The sequence below is a fragment of the Pinus tabuliformis genome, chromosome 8, assembly GCF_031772625.1.
Source record: "Pinus tabuliformis cultivar Carrire ecotype Pingquan chromosome 8, CPIR1, whole genome shotgun sequence".
Classification (NCBI taxonomy): domain Eukaryota; kingdom Viridiplantae; phylum Streptophyta; class Pinopsida; order Pinales; family Pinaceae; genus Pinus; species Pinus tabuliformis.
The window spans coordinates 571,644,876-571,659,279 of record NC_142294.1 but is presented as its reverse complement, the minus strand read 5'-3'; the positions used below and the strand labels follow the sequence as shown (position 1 = coordinate 571,659,279).

Genomic DNA, 14,404 nt, shown 5'->3' with positions numbered 1-14,404 from the left:
TAAAACTGTACCTGAATTTTTGGTATCAGAGTCTTCATCTCTTCTTCGCTCTTTACACGAAAATCAGGTCCTTCAATTGCCACACCATCATCTGTTAAAATGCCACACTCTGCTGCAATTGCTTTCGCTGTGTTAATATTGTCACCAGTGACCATCCTCACTGTAATACCTGCAGTTCTACAGAATTCAACAGCTTCTTTGACACCAGGACGCACGGGATCCTTGATGCCAACAATGCATATACATGTATAACCATTTGTAGGAATGGTTTGTCTCTCTGGATCAAAATAATCTTCCAAATCTATATAAGCAAGGCAAAGAGTTCGAAGAGATTCAGCAGCAAAACCATTAATGATATTGTTAAGATCACTACTTGCTACATCATCCAGTGCAACAACACTGCCACTGCCATCTAGACCCTTGTTACACATTTTCAGGATGATTTCCGAGGCACCTTTGCAATAAACCCGGTATTTTCCATCAGGAAGCATCACCACAACAGTCATTCTTTTCCTCACAGAATTGAAAGGCTCAACCTTTATTATTCTGGATTCACTGCGCTCTGTCGCAAAATTTCCACCCAATGATAAGCCAAACTCTAGCAAAGCAGACTCAGTCGGTGTCTCTAGAATTTCAAGTTTTCCCTCTTCACTAATCACTACCTCACCCCCTGTATTCTGGAATATGCACTGCAAAAGCAATTTCAACACACTTCCATGGATTTCAGATCTCAGACTCTCACCTTCCTTAACACTTCCAATCTTCTTGACATTGTTAGTAATCCATACCTTTACAACTACCATACGATTTGTTGTTAGGGTCCCTGTCTTATCACTACAAATACATGTTGCTGATCCCATTGTCTCACATGCTGAAAGATGCCGCACAAGTGCTTTATCACTCATCATCTTCTTCATAGCAAAAGCAAGGCTTAATGTCACAGCCAATGGCAAACCCTCTGGAATTGCAACTACAATGATTGTCACTGCAGTTGCAAAAAAATTCACAATGCGAAGTGCATCAGCTCCTGACCATGATTGGTGACTGATTACCTTCTCCACAATCATCCTTAATGTTAAGACAATGAATGTAACTACAGCAAAAGTTAATCCTATCTTGCCAATGATTGTTGCAACCCCATTAAGTTTGACTTGCAACGGAGTTTCATCTTCACCTCCTTCTGTCAACGTTGCCAGCAATTTGCCCCAGCCAGTTCTCATGCCAACAGTTGTGACTAACATTTTACCAGAGCCATCCTGGACCTTTGTTCCTGACAAAAGGAAAGGCTTATCCCTACCCACACTTACTGGTTCACTCTCTCCTGTTAGGCTTGATTCATTTATAAGTAGAGAATAACCTGAAATGAAAATCCCATCTGCTGGAACTAGATCCCCAATTGATAAATTCACTAAATCTCCAACAACTAAGTCATACATGGATACCTTTTGTCTACGGCCATTCCTTGTCACCTGTACAAATATCTTCTTCTTCTCCTTATCTAAATCTCTGAACTGCAATGATTGCCGGTAATCACTGACTGCAGTCACAAGCACAACTATAAAAATGCTGATAAGAATGCCTAATCCCTCAAAAGAACCCTTGGGCCAGCCTTCAGTACCAATTCCAACACCCAAGGATACCAATGCACAGACCGCAAGAATTATGAGTGTCAAATCTTGAGATGCTTCCCACACAAAGACCAAAAAGCCTCGAGGTGGTTTTTCATCAAATTTGTTCAAACCATAAACCTTCATTCTTAGCATTAAAGTATCTTCATTAGCAATAATACCATCTGTGATTGAGGTGGAAAGTTTAGCAGCTATTCCATCAACTCCATTGTGCCATTCTAACTTTTTAATGTCATGCCCTTCTACTATCGATGCTAATTCATCGGCATCAATGTCAAACCCAGCTGCTCTAACATCCTCCGGCGCATTGTAAACAATGGGGCTTGAAGGGGCAGATACACCTGCATCACCCCCTTGTCAGATATCAATAATATATACCTGAATTGAAAAACCATGCTATTCAAATATGAAATTCAAATACCATCGATAAAGTAGAGAGCTGCAGTTGACACCAAAAGAGCCACCTTTAATCTCTCCTGTTGCAAAGAAACATAAGAAATAAAGAATGTTAAGCTATCGTAAGAGTTAATCCCTGAATGTCGGAAATGCTATGCTGGGAGATCTATCACAATAAATTGTTTATTAACTGGTTCTTTTTCCCCTTGCCTCCTCCTAACACAACAGACTTTTGAAAAAATTCCTACAAGGTTACAAAAAAAAAGGTAAATATTGACATAAATAAAAAGAAATCAAGAAAAAATTATCACAAAGCCAGTGAAATAGCTGAGAAGTGCAACAAAAAGGTCACATAGGAATCCACCCTTGTGTTGTGCAGTGGTGTACACTTGTATAAAGTATATATATCAGAAGAAGGTTTCAATGTTCAAAGGTGTACTTTGAATTTGTTAATGAAGGCAAAAAGAAAACAGAATTAGCTGCAAAATTTTGCTTATGACGATAATTTATGTTTCATTATAGCTTCCCTACTGAGCCTGAAGATACAACCTGATCAACACTTTCGAATAGTGCTTTGCATTGGCATCCTTCTAAGTCACATGACACAGAGACATGGTACACGGAGAACAAGTGAATGTGATTATCTGACATGGGACATTGATTCCAGAAACTAGACCAAGGTGAGACTCTCTCTCTCCATATATATATATATATATGCGTGTGTGTGGGGGAACAATACAATTTTTTTGGAAATGAGAACATTTACAAAAAAAAAAAAGATACTACTAGTTACTACATCAGTGATGATCAGACACAAAAAACTGGAAAATTCAATACACGTTATAAAATAGAGGTTTAGAACCATAAACTACAGTTTTCTTAACTCATTTAATATCATCAAAATTATACTGTATTACATCGATATTGAGGCACTTATACTGTAGCTGGAAATGAAAATGGAAAATACAAAATAGGGTACATCCTAGAACCATAGTTAGAAGAATCTCATAGCTCATCACCACCAATGGTCCCCCTCCATTCTAGAATGATCAAAATCACCACCAATTTCTCAACTCTCTCCTCCATCCTCCTTTATTTCCAATCTATTATTTGCATCTGTCGGCGTGGAGGATGACACCTCAAGAGGATCACCATTATCCAAAGTGATTGGATCTAACACTAATTCAATAAGATCCAAGTTGGCTAATTCCAACTCAACATTGTTGTCCAAACCCATATCATTAGAAAACACATCCCACATCTTTGTCTGTCCCTTCAACCACTCCTCCCTCTACATGTAAATAAAACATATGTTGGAGTGCACATGCACCCATTGTCTTCTTCAAACTATATAAATTACCTAATGTGCTCCAATACTTCTCCCAATAAAAAGATGAAGTAACCTATCGACAATTGTTGTAGAATACGGCACCCCATAAATTGATCACATAGACAATCTTAAACCCCCTATCCTAACAAAGAGAATTAACATATTCATTGCCCTATTGAATTCTCAACACATATAACTTTTAAATGATAGTGAATTTAATGTGTTTTGGTTATCGAAGCTGTCAAATGGGAAAAACTTGTGATCTGCAATGAAAATAAGCAATACATAACATTAAACACCCACACACAAGCACACAGCTTCTAAGGCATCAGAAGTGCATATATATGTTACTATGTACAAATAAGGGTGGATTCCTACCACCAGTTATGTATAATATATATCTTCCCCAGAAGGTGCCGAACAAACTTAGTGCTGATGGTCATTTAACTTTGTTTATAACACTAATGCGATCAATTAGTAAGCATGTCTTTTAGTCAGGAATTTCTGGTGTAATACTTATCATACCTAAAGACTAAACAGGTCTTGCTCCAACACGATTGACCAATGTCACTTGTTACACCCCACTATCGCAGTTGAAGGATTGTTTGTCATGCACAAAGCCATCGAACCTAGGTCAAACCTGCCAACAAAAGTAGCATTTCACTAATAAAATCCGCAATCCACAGATTTATGTCTGATATCCCTATAGATTAATTGAAAAAGTTGGCCTTAAGCCCTATTTTTGTGCCACCATAAATGGTATGTAATTTTGAAAATTACGTATTTACTATTAATAAGACGCATGGCAATGTTTTATAATATTCAATGTTAAGGATTGGCAAGCGCTTGGGACCCACGCCATTGAGATGAAGCTCGCAGTTGTCTCCCGATCCATGTCAAGCTGACCAACTTCCCGGGATCAATGTCAAGGTGCATGGAAGCTAGGGTAGGATTGATCAAGATTAGTCTAAATTACGTAAATTATGTTAATTTAAGATGAGGACAGTTCCAGATATTTGTTTTGTAAATACCCACCACATGCTAGAATTGTGATCAGCTGAGACATGCTATTAGGATAATGCGCTGCATTTTGCAGAGAATAGTTTGCCAGACCCGTCTCTATATTTCATAATATGATCATAGAGTTGAATTCCTTTTTTCTTCTCTGAAAATATATTCTATGGATTTACTTGTACATTTGACATTGAAATTTTTATTATAAAAGATGAATGTTCCAGTTTCGGCTTCGCTAGATATTTTAGTTTGGAACTGGAGCAGAAATTTATGGACGAGTTTTGTCACCCTAGATTGACAAATGCAAACTCCAAACAACAGTACCTTGCACGCAACACACGGGCCATGATACGAGATCTAGAAGCACCTGATAGAAGATTGGAATTTATGGTCAAGCTCTGCTTCAGTATGACGAACTTGAAAAAGAAGCTCTCAATTATGACAGTATTGTTTCCTTCAAAATGTCATTCAAGCTAGTTATAAAGTTAAAACCTGGCAGCTCTGGGCCCTGTTTCTCAGCTGTTAGCAAGAAGAACAAACGTTCAGTACACCTTAATGGCATAACCAAATAGCCTACAAAAAGCATTGGCACAGAACCAAACAGTGCATAAACCTCTGTTATATTTTGGAGATTGGGACCATTATAAACCCTGGCTCCTAATAAACATAGGCCTCGCAAGCAGGAGCTCAGTTTCTACCAGCCTGCAAACAATGCATAACACAAACTGCAGACTAACAACGATACAGAGAAAATGGCCCTTAGTAACTTAACCACGACTTTGAATTGATGAAGTATTCACTATGCTTTGTAGGTTTCTGAGATATATAGCTAGAAATTTGGGTTTGCTGAATTCATTAGTACAATTTGTGGGTTACTGAATTTATATCTATACAGGCTATGAATTGTGATAAAGGATAAGTACAAACTATCTGTTATTGTAGTAGTATCACCAAAATTGTTGGTTGCTCAAATTCTATCAGTCCTTCCTAATGTATGTGGCATTTGATGTACACTGTCGCCCATAAAAATAAAAAACAAGGTTTCCGCCTCTGCTAGTAACAAGCATAAGTCATACACCATTCCATTTCATAGTCATACAAGCAACATAACTGACTGAGCCAGAGAAATAGTACCTTATTCTTCTTCAACATATCTTTGGCTTCGGCTCTCTTTGACAAATTGGCCGTATTTCTGAATCTCCTTTTTTTGTTTTTCACAAAGAAACATAGCTTGCGCCATCTGGCAAGTGCTTCTGTTGAGGAATTTTTGGATTTGACTGCTCCAAACTCTTCATTCAAAAATTGCTCCATCTCCACAACCAATCCTAACACCCAAAACAGTAGAGATTTGAGTACGTAGAGACATAGAAAGCCAAAAGCCTGGACCGGTTATAAGGCGTACACATTGAAATTCTAATATCAATTTCTCAAAGGATCCACTGGTACATGGATGACTCCAGAATTTAGGAAAACCCAATCAAATTGGTTACCTATTAATTATGGCACAACCATATAGTCTAAACCTATCATTGATGTGCATTGACGAAGTTTTCATGGGAGTGGGATCGAGACGCCGCGTTGGATGGGAATCAACAATGCCGGCCCGCCTGAAATGACTCCTATATGGTGCTCGTGGTGTGATAGGGCAATTGAATTACCGTAACGGTGTGTGTACGGTTTTCTCGGGAATTTGGTAGAGCTCAGGCAGAGGCGGGTCTTCTCTTCGAGTTGACAATCTGTAACACCGCCTAAGCGTCAAGTTTGAATTTTATACTGGTCACGTTTATTTTGGGAATAGAGCAGCATGGGCCACCATTAGATTTGGGTGGCCATCGCACTAAGATTTAAATATTTATGGAGGTAGGATGATGTCCCATTTTATGAATGTATGTTTCTGTAGCTTCTTGTTTCATGGTAATTTATAATATAAATATTGAAAGAAAAAAATTAGGTTGATTTCTGCAATCTTGCACATTGAGCGGATAATGTGAATTTAAAAATAATTTTTTTTTTATAATAATTTTTATTGCTTAATATCTAATTTCACTTTACACAACAATAATGAGGTAAATATTTGGAATCTCACATATATATATTTTTGGGGTAGATTCTCTTTTATTAGGGAGGAGTCTTAAGGTTGAGGTAAAAGGATTTTGTTAATATTCATAAGTTTAATATAATTATCTACCACTTATGTTATAGGTGGATTAATTAGATTTTTAATTAATATTTATTTATTTATTTTTATTTTTTTATCATGGTGAATTGGTATTTTGTTGGAGTAATGTGGGTGAGGTCTAAGAGTAAATCTAGTGGTTGTCACTATAACACCAAGAGTATATCCAACAGCTCTTAAGCCAGATTACAAGAGTGGGGTAGCCTACTTTCCTTGAGTCTTATCACAATGGACCAAAAATGCCCCCATTGGGATTTGAAACTAGTGGAGGGTATAACATCTCATTGTGCCAACCACTTAGGCGTCCAATGAGAAGACTAAAATTCACGCTGCAACTATTTCATAAATGCCACAAAATGGTCTAATATGAAAAACGGGGGAGGGTGCAACACTAAGACTTTCCGAGAGGTCACTCATACCAACATTGTTGTAGCCCAAGTGCACCTGACGTGTTAACGTTGGTAGGATCATACCCAAGTTTCAAATTAATATTGTTAATATTGTGAACTAAAAAACAAATGGTGTACGACACCCCCTCGTTTGTGGGATAATGGACCCCCCTCCATGCAACTCATTAAGTTCAATCCCAAGGGACATGTTTCCCCTATTGCGATAAGGCTTGAAGAATAGGTGCTCCTACTGATGTGATATCTCTATTCTTGCTAAATCATAAGTTAATGGTATATCCAACTTTCTAGCTATTGGATATACTCTTTGTGTTAAAGTGACAACAGAGAGTTTTGATCTTGAACCTCTAGATTACTCAAGTGGTTTCTAATCCACCATAGTTCAAAAAAAAAGAGACTACAAAGGTGTGCAAATAGTTATTATTTGGTGCACATTAAGTTTACAATTACTTCATTTTTAATTTTATATAAAACATCATATTAAGTTTACACACTTTGACGTTAACATTATTAACATTACAACTCTTCAATGCTAGGTTGTAAAAATTAAAAGCATCTTGCATTCTTTAGTGCAATATAGTTTGTAATAAATAGCATACATAAAAACTTTAAGGGTTAGTTGAAGTGGTTTGACTCATCATGTACAAGCCATGTTGGTTAAGAATATCATGAGGTTGAATTTACATGGATCTCTTGGGTTAATGCATAAATGTTGTTTGTTGGTGGTACTTACTCTGAGTACTATTCAAAAGTATGTGAAAGAGTCCCCAAAGAATTTCCCCATGGAACTATTCCTTGGCAAAGGAAATTGGGATCATAGTTTTAAAAATAGGAACCGATCATTGACCCAATCCCCTTATCAAACCAATTTTTGAATTGGAACTAGAAAAACCAAACTAGTCAGATCTCATTGAATCAATCATTAAAAAAATACATGAAATAATTAAATTTCTGATGAAAAGAATTATTTATACGATTGAAAACCATGATTCCAAACCATTAGAGACAAAATATGCAAAGTTTACGCACATATATACCTTTGAAGGGTGAATATATCAAAATGGTACAGAGTGCAGTACATATGAGCAACAAAATACATAATCAATGATTATTTAAATAACTTCTAGAATCCAAAAACAATACTACAAGCTATTGGGCCATTGACCTACTACAAGTCTACATATCAGTGATCAACATGATCGCTCCTTATCAAACTTACTACCACTACTACACATGGGATCATCATCAAGAGCTGCATAAACATCATATGGCTCAGAGCCTGAGGACTCCTCAGACTCCTCTACAACCTCAGTAGTAGTAGTAGCAAAACTAGACCTAACAGAAGCATGAGTTGGTCAACTTGCAAGACTAGTGTCTCCCATTGGTTGTTTTCTTTATGATTCAATGATTGCTTCTAATTCCACTGGCATTACCCGACCTACATTGGGTTCAACACCCCCTAACTCCAAATGAGATGTGTGAGGAAAATGAGAGGGAAGGTATGATTTTATAAGCTTGAAGGGGTTGTTTTTGGAGAGAAATAGCCCCTAGCTTCCCAAAAAACCACACACACCCACCCTAAACCGCTTTGTGTGGCTTTGTGGCCACACACGTGCAAATTGTCAATGTCCCGACCAATTTATGTCGGTTTGGTACCAAACAAGGGTCTACGATGGCCCAAACCAAGGTCATTGGTCGGGTTGACCTCTAAGCTTAATGAACTAGCTAATTTGACCAAGTAGAAGTTCAACTCGAGCGGGTTTTAAAACCATGACTGGGATAGATAATATAATTTGTAGAACATGTAATGTGAGATATCCTTGATCATGGCAACTACCTCAAACTCAATCCCAATGGTTGGGGAATCTACTTTCAAAAAATGGTGACATTCTCAATACAATGCCCTAGATTGGTGTCTAATATGTCCAAATTTATTAAGAGTGTAATTTTTGAAACGCAATCTCCAATGTGTGGTCTGAAGCATAAAGCTCTTTTCTGCTTAAATAATCTACAAACTAGAATTTTTTTTTGGGAGTGTGGCCATCAATTCAACCAATAGAAGCTTGGATCTATATCCAGTGGATCACCACATGCAAGAAGGCAACAAGATCTAATTGTGTGGTAAAGGTTTTTATGGATTTGACTTTGAACTTAAAGATGATTAAGAATTAATATTTTATAGTAACCCTCAGCTTATGTGATTTAATGAGCTTTACCTTAATAAGTTGTATTGGTGTTTTAACCTAAAAGAAGAGACCCCAACAGTGATTTTGGTCCAAGTGAGATTGCCTCATCTACCCCTGCGATAAAAAATAAGATCAGGGGAATTGAGGATAAATCAAAGTCAAAGATGTCATTGTTTTGATGTGATTGCGTTTGTATAATAAGGAATTGAGATGCATCTCAACAACTAGCGCTTTGTTCGAAAATTGGATTCCATGCATTATTCATTCAAATGCAATGATTCTCACAAATATGACCATTTCAACAAAAACAATCCAAACATGTACACCCCTCCAACATTAGAAGAAGAGAATGGGTTTCAAAGAGTTTAAAGACCCTCAAACAAAAGAAAAACATAAGGCAATCCCCAACCCAAAAGTTATACAAAAGCAAATCTAAATCAAAACAAAATTGCATCCCTCAAAATTCTACATGAGGAAAATCTCTCTTTCCCAAAAAAAAATAAAAAAAGCAAAGTTGTTTTCCCACCATCTTTAATTGGCAACTAAGAAATTCCAACTCCCACTTGATCACCCCCTTAAATTATGACTAAAAGTATAAATTAAATTCCAAATCCCACAATAACCTTTAAGAACCAACAAACAAAACAACAAATTCAATACCAATGAAAGAGGTCAAATTCTTAATTTCTAAAAATAAAACAAGTCATCCTCTAAAAAAATAGTAAATGAACTCAACTTAAGGAAAACTGTTTATCAAAAAATAAAGACAAAGTTTGGAAAAATCAACTTTCAGTAAAATCACTAAATATTTTATAAGAATTTAATATAAAATAACACTTTGGAAATTTCAAATTAATAAAAAATAAAATAAAATAACAATTTTTTTAAAGTTCCACATTTTCTAGATTGATCATTGAAAATAAGCTTATTCAAAATTTTATTATATATTATTTATTTTATTTTCCAAATTAAAATATATTCCAATCAAATTTAAAATGTTAAAAAATATATATTATAATATTAAAAATATATATATTATTAATTTGTATTTGAGTAAAATCACAAGTTTTCACTATATTATTAATTTGTATTAAAGTAAAATCACAAATCTTCACTATCAAACAGTTATAATCAATTTTTATTAAATAATTGTATGCTTTGACCATAACAATATAAATATTTTTATTAAAAAATTATAAAACCACACATTTCATTTCCACTTAAAATTATATATATATAAAATCATGTTCCAAGAACATCAATCCCACACTCCAATTAATAGTGATATTTAAAATGTACCCAGAAAAGACATATCTCAAGCACATCAATCCCCCTCCACTAAAATTGATAGTTCCAAAAATATATGTTAAATAAATAGATGGTGCATTGGGTCTATGGAGTTGTTGGAGGGGGCACCTTCATGTGAACTAAAATAAGCCGGCGGTTTAGATAATTACTTAGGAATGATTACAAGTAACGTGGTTTTGTATTGGGCATCTGAAAACATTTTATTTTTTTTCTCTTTCCTTTTAATAAATGTTTTTTCCCGGAAGGAGTGAAAGAATGTGTTTGGTATGTTGGAAGGAAAAAATTATTTTAACATCTATAAGGTTTAGTAACGTGCATTGTATGAGATTTTTTTATCTATAAGGTAAGGAACTTATTTTTAAAATGATTAAAAGTATATGTATTCTATTTATTTTTGTCTTGAATCGGTGATTTTTTTTTAAATACATATTTTTAATCATTAAATTTACTTAAATTGTATTAATTTTATATATATATATATATATATTATTTATTATTTAATAATATTTTATTAGATATTTTAGACAAAATTTTACATTCATAGTATAAGATTTTAATTAGGTGTTGTATGAATTTATAATTTAAAATAAATAATCATAAATATTATTTTTTAAGTATTATTATATTTTATTTAATAATTTGGTTTTTGCACTGAGGCTTCTGTGATCCATATTAAATTTAAAATTGATATTTACAATTTTTAAAATAAAAATAATCTTATAAATATATATGATGTGTTTTTATTTTTCTTCGAGATTACCTAAAAACTTTTATAATATTATATTTATAAATATTTGAATTATTAAATTAATGGTTTGATACTGTAATTCATTGCACTTTAAAATTTGTAAAAATTTTGATAGGACATTCTTATAAAAGGTAGTTTTTATAAAAACTAGACTTTTGAATATGAGTAAATATATTAATCATTTTCCTTCAAATAGGGTGTGAAGCAAGCTTCTAGAAGATGGCTTGACGAGGTGGTGGGTTCAACAATCATTTTAATACATTGGGTCCCTTATGTGGCAGGGTACTTGCTCCTTTCTTGCTATTATGAGTTGTTATGCCGAAAAGGTAACTAGTATGTGTGAATTGATGGTGATGCAATGACAAGAACATGGCCCTTCAACCCTCGCAAACCATGATGATGCTTGTTTATGGCTAATTATCATTTCAATTGGATGAGACTTCCTTAGTATAGTTGCTATTGTGTAGGGAAAGGGTATTTAAATGCATGGGGTCCCTTATGTGATGGGGTACTTGCTCCTTTCTTGCTATTATGAGTTGGTATGTGTGAATGGATGGTGATGGAATGGCAAAATTAGGGCCCTCCAACCCTCATGAACTTTGATGATGCTTGTTTATGGCTGATTATGATTTCAATTGGATGAGGCTTCCTCAGTACGGTGGCTATCATGTAGGGGAAAGGGAAAATTTTTGCTTAAATGGGTTGTGCTCCTCTGTTATCTTGTCGTCAAGTATCTTTCTTGGTCTTCTTATTTCTATGGGTAGTATGTCTATCATTCGCTTGTTTGTCCCTATCACTTCTATGTTTTCTTCATACTTTTTTTTTCACGGGTTAAATTGTATCTGGATTTGGTTGTCTTACTCATTTTCTCGTCAATGTAAGACTCCTCTACTCTATGAGTTGTTAAGACTTTGTATTACACACATCATCTATGTAGGGGGGGATTTTTGATTCTCAAGCTTAGATACCTCTCCACCTCCTATTGACGAAGAAGTGGTCTCAAAGCTACATCCATGTGTGTCTTCAATTCCAACCCCCATTGTCATGTGCAACGATCTATCTCTAAGACTGAGACAAGTGTCCTCCAAGGTAAGTTCCAAGCCATTAATTTGGTTCTACCATAATGTCTGTCATGTCACTAGCATGGTCCACAATGAGAATCCTTAGTCTAGTAAATTGGGGGCTTATAAGGGTTAAAGGCCCTCACAATGGGGTGCCTCTTCGTGCCATCAAGGTACCAAGGTTGAGATAGGCACCAAACTGGTGAGTCATCATTTCCAACACTCCACTGCACCAAAAACTCAAGTGGAGGTTGAACCATTGGTTAAATCTATCAAGAAGAGAAAATAATGCACAATTGCTTAGCAAATTGTGTTAAAGTTCCATGGATTGGTGGATGATACAAGGTTTTCATGTTCAAGAGACACAAAAGTGTTTAGAGGTGGTGGAGTTCTATTGAATAGCTAAGACTATCATTCCTCTTGCTCCAAAAACCAAAAGAAATTTGAACCAAAATCAATTGACAAGCTTAGAAAAAGAACCTAAAAGAAGAGAAGTCGTCAACAAAGTTCAAAAATCTCTAGGAGGAAGAGACTATGCATCTATGGTCTTCATAAGCTATGGGTGTCTAGCGAGAACCAAGTGAATCTTTGAAAAGGAAAAGGAATCACCCCCTAAAATGTCGTAGTACGAAGAGCATTTGAATGCAAAATGGTCATCAAAATCCAGCTTTGAGGTGAAAATATGGTAAATATGGTAGTTCGAAGAATATCAAGCTACAAGGTAACTAGAGGTTAATGTACCTTAGGGGCTGGATAAGCCCATCGTTAAGATGGAGATATAAGTATGAGTAGCATTGGAGGCTCTCTAGGATCTAAGCATCTAGAATGGAGGTAGGATTTGTAAATATCAACATAAATACCATTCCTTATTTCATGTTTAAGAGATCAAGAACATTTAATGGAAAGTTATGCAACATAGTCTGTCAATATCAAGATTGTTGAGATGATGCAATGAAGAGGCTCTTGCACACTAACAGGTATTGAACCCATGTTTTTTCCTGCTCCACAACGGACTTGAGAGCAAGATATGGACATCTAAGAAGAACACATTATGAACTAACCATCCATCTAAGCTTGTATATCATTATCACCACATGAAATATCACTAAAGCAATGAGTGGGAATGTGCCAAATTCTGCAAAAATGATAGCCCAAAGGACTAATCTCTTCGCATTAATATGTTTGGATAACATCCTGACAATAACTCTCTCTACCCTATTCTAGTATACTCAAAGGCATGCTCCCAAACCTCATAGCCATATATAGGGGCAGGTGTGAGCAACGAGTGAGAGAACCAAATCTTCAATCAAATGTCTTAGATCTAAAGCTAAAAATATTGTTTCTAAGGGTTGTAAGAGTCCGTATCCCTTACTCAATCTAATCTCTACTACTCAAGTCAAGCTAATGCGTCGATGAAAAAGACCCCCCCCCACACACACACATATATATATGAATGAAGTGACTCCCTCAACCATGCCACCTCATACGTAAAACTCACCTTGCTTGAAGTCAAGTAAGGGTAGACCGAGTGGTTGAGATGGGTTGTAAACTCGCTCGCCACTCGTGTTCGATTCCTTGAACTGGCATGCTTAGCCTATATTGATTAGGCTCAAGGAGTGGGCAGCCCCAGGGAGTTTTCACTCCATTCGCAGTCAATGTGGGATGTCTTGGCTCTTGCTTAGTCATTAGGTCATTATTGTTTGACAAAAAAATTCACCTTGCTTACCTTAGTTTTAGGGATGTTAAAATCTATGAATCTTGTTTTCATCAAATTACCACGGACCCCAAAGATCGATGGTCTCTACATCCATTGAATATTTGTACCAGGAAGATCCACCCAAAGGGATCACTTCATGTCAGCTCAACCACGAAGCCTATCCCTGAGAATGTCGGGAAAATTGAACCCATGACCTCTCAATAACAGAGGTACTTTAACACGGGGACTTGACCAATTGAGCTAACCCTCGAGGCTAATTTAGTAAGAAATATACGTGACATCTATGATTGTCGTTCACTTGTCAATATGAAGTCTAAAAGTTTAAGAAATTAACAACCTTATTTAACTTTAATGGTATTTTTCATCTCTTATACCTCACCAACATTTAATTGAACTTAATTAATAGTGATCTTATAAAGTGACATCACAAACT

General features: G+C 35.6%; 1 protein-coding gene across 3 annotated transcripts in view; it reads right to left on the bottom strand.

Moving 5' to 3' along the window:
• The window catches only part of LOC149236751 (calcium-transporting ATPase 10, plasma membrane-type-like), a 207,725-nt gene that overhangs the window by 66,258 nt on the left and 127,063 nt on the right, over positions 1-14,404 (bottom strand). Inside the window, exons 1-3 of one of the 3 annotated variants that reach the window (XM_089372490.1) lie at positions 5,503-5,693; positions 2,050-2,104; positions 12-1,969 (exon numbers count right to left, since the gene is read on the bottom strand). In XM_089372490.1, coding sequence (XP_089228616.1) covers positions 12-1,969; positions 2,050-2,104; positions 5,503-5,679 — 2,190 coding nt within the window. In that variant the 5' untranslated portion in view covers positions 5,680-5,693. Of the gene's footprint in view, positions 1-11; positions 1,988-2,049; positions 2,105-5,502; positions 5,694-14,404 lie in introns of those variants that run through there. The other 2 variants (XM_089372491.1, XM_089372489.1) reach the window with 2 other exon arrangements.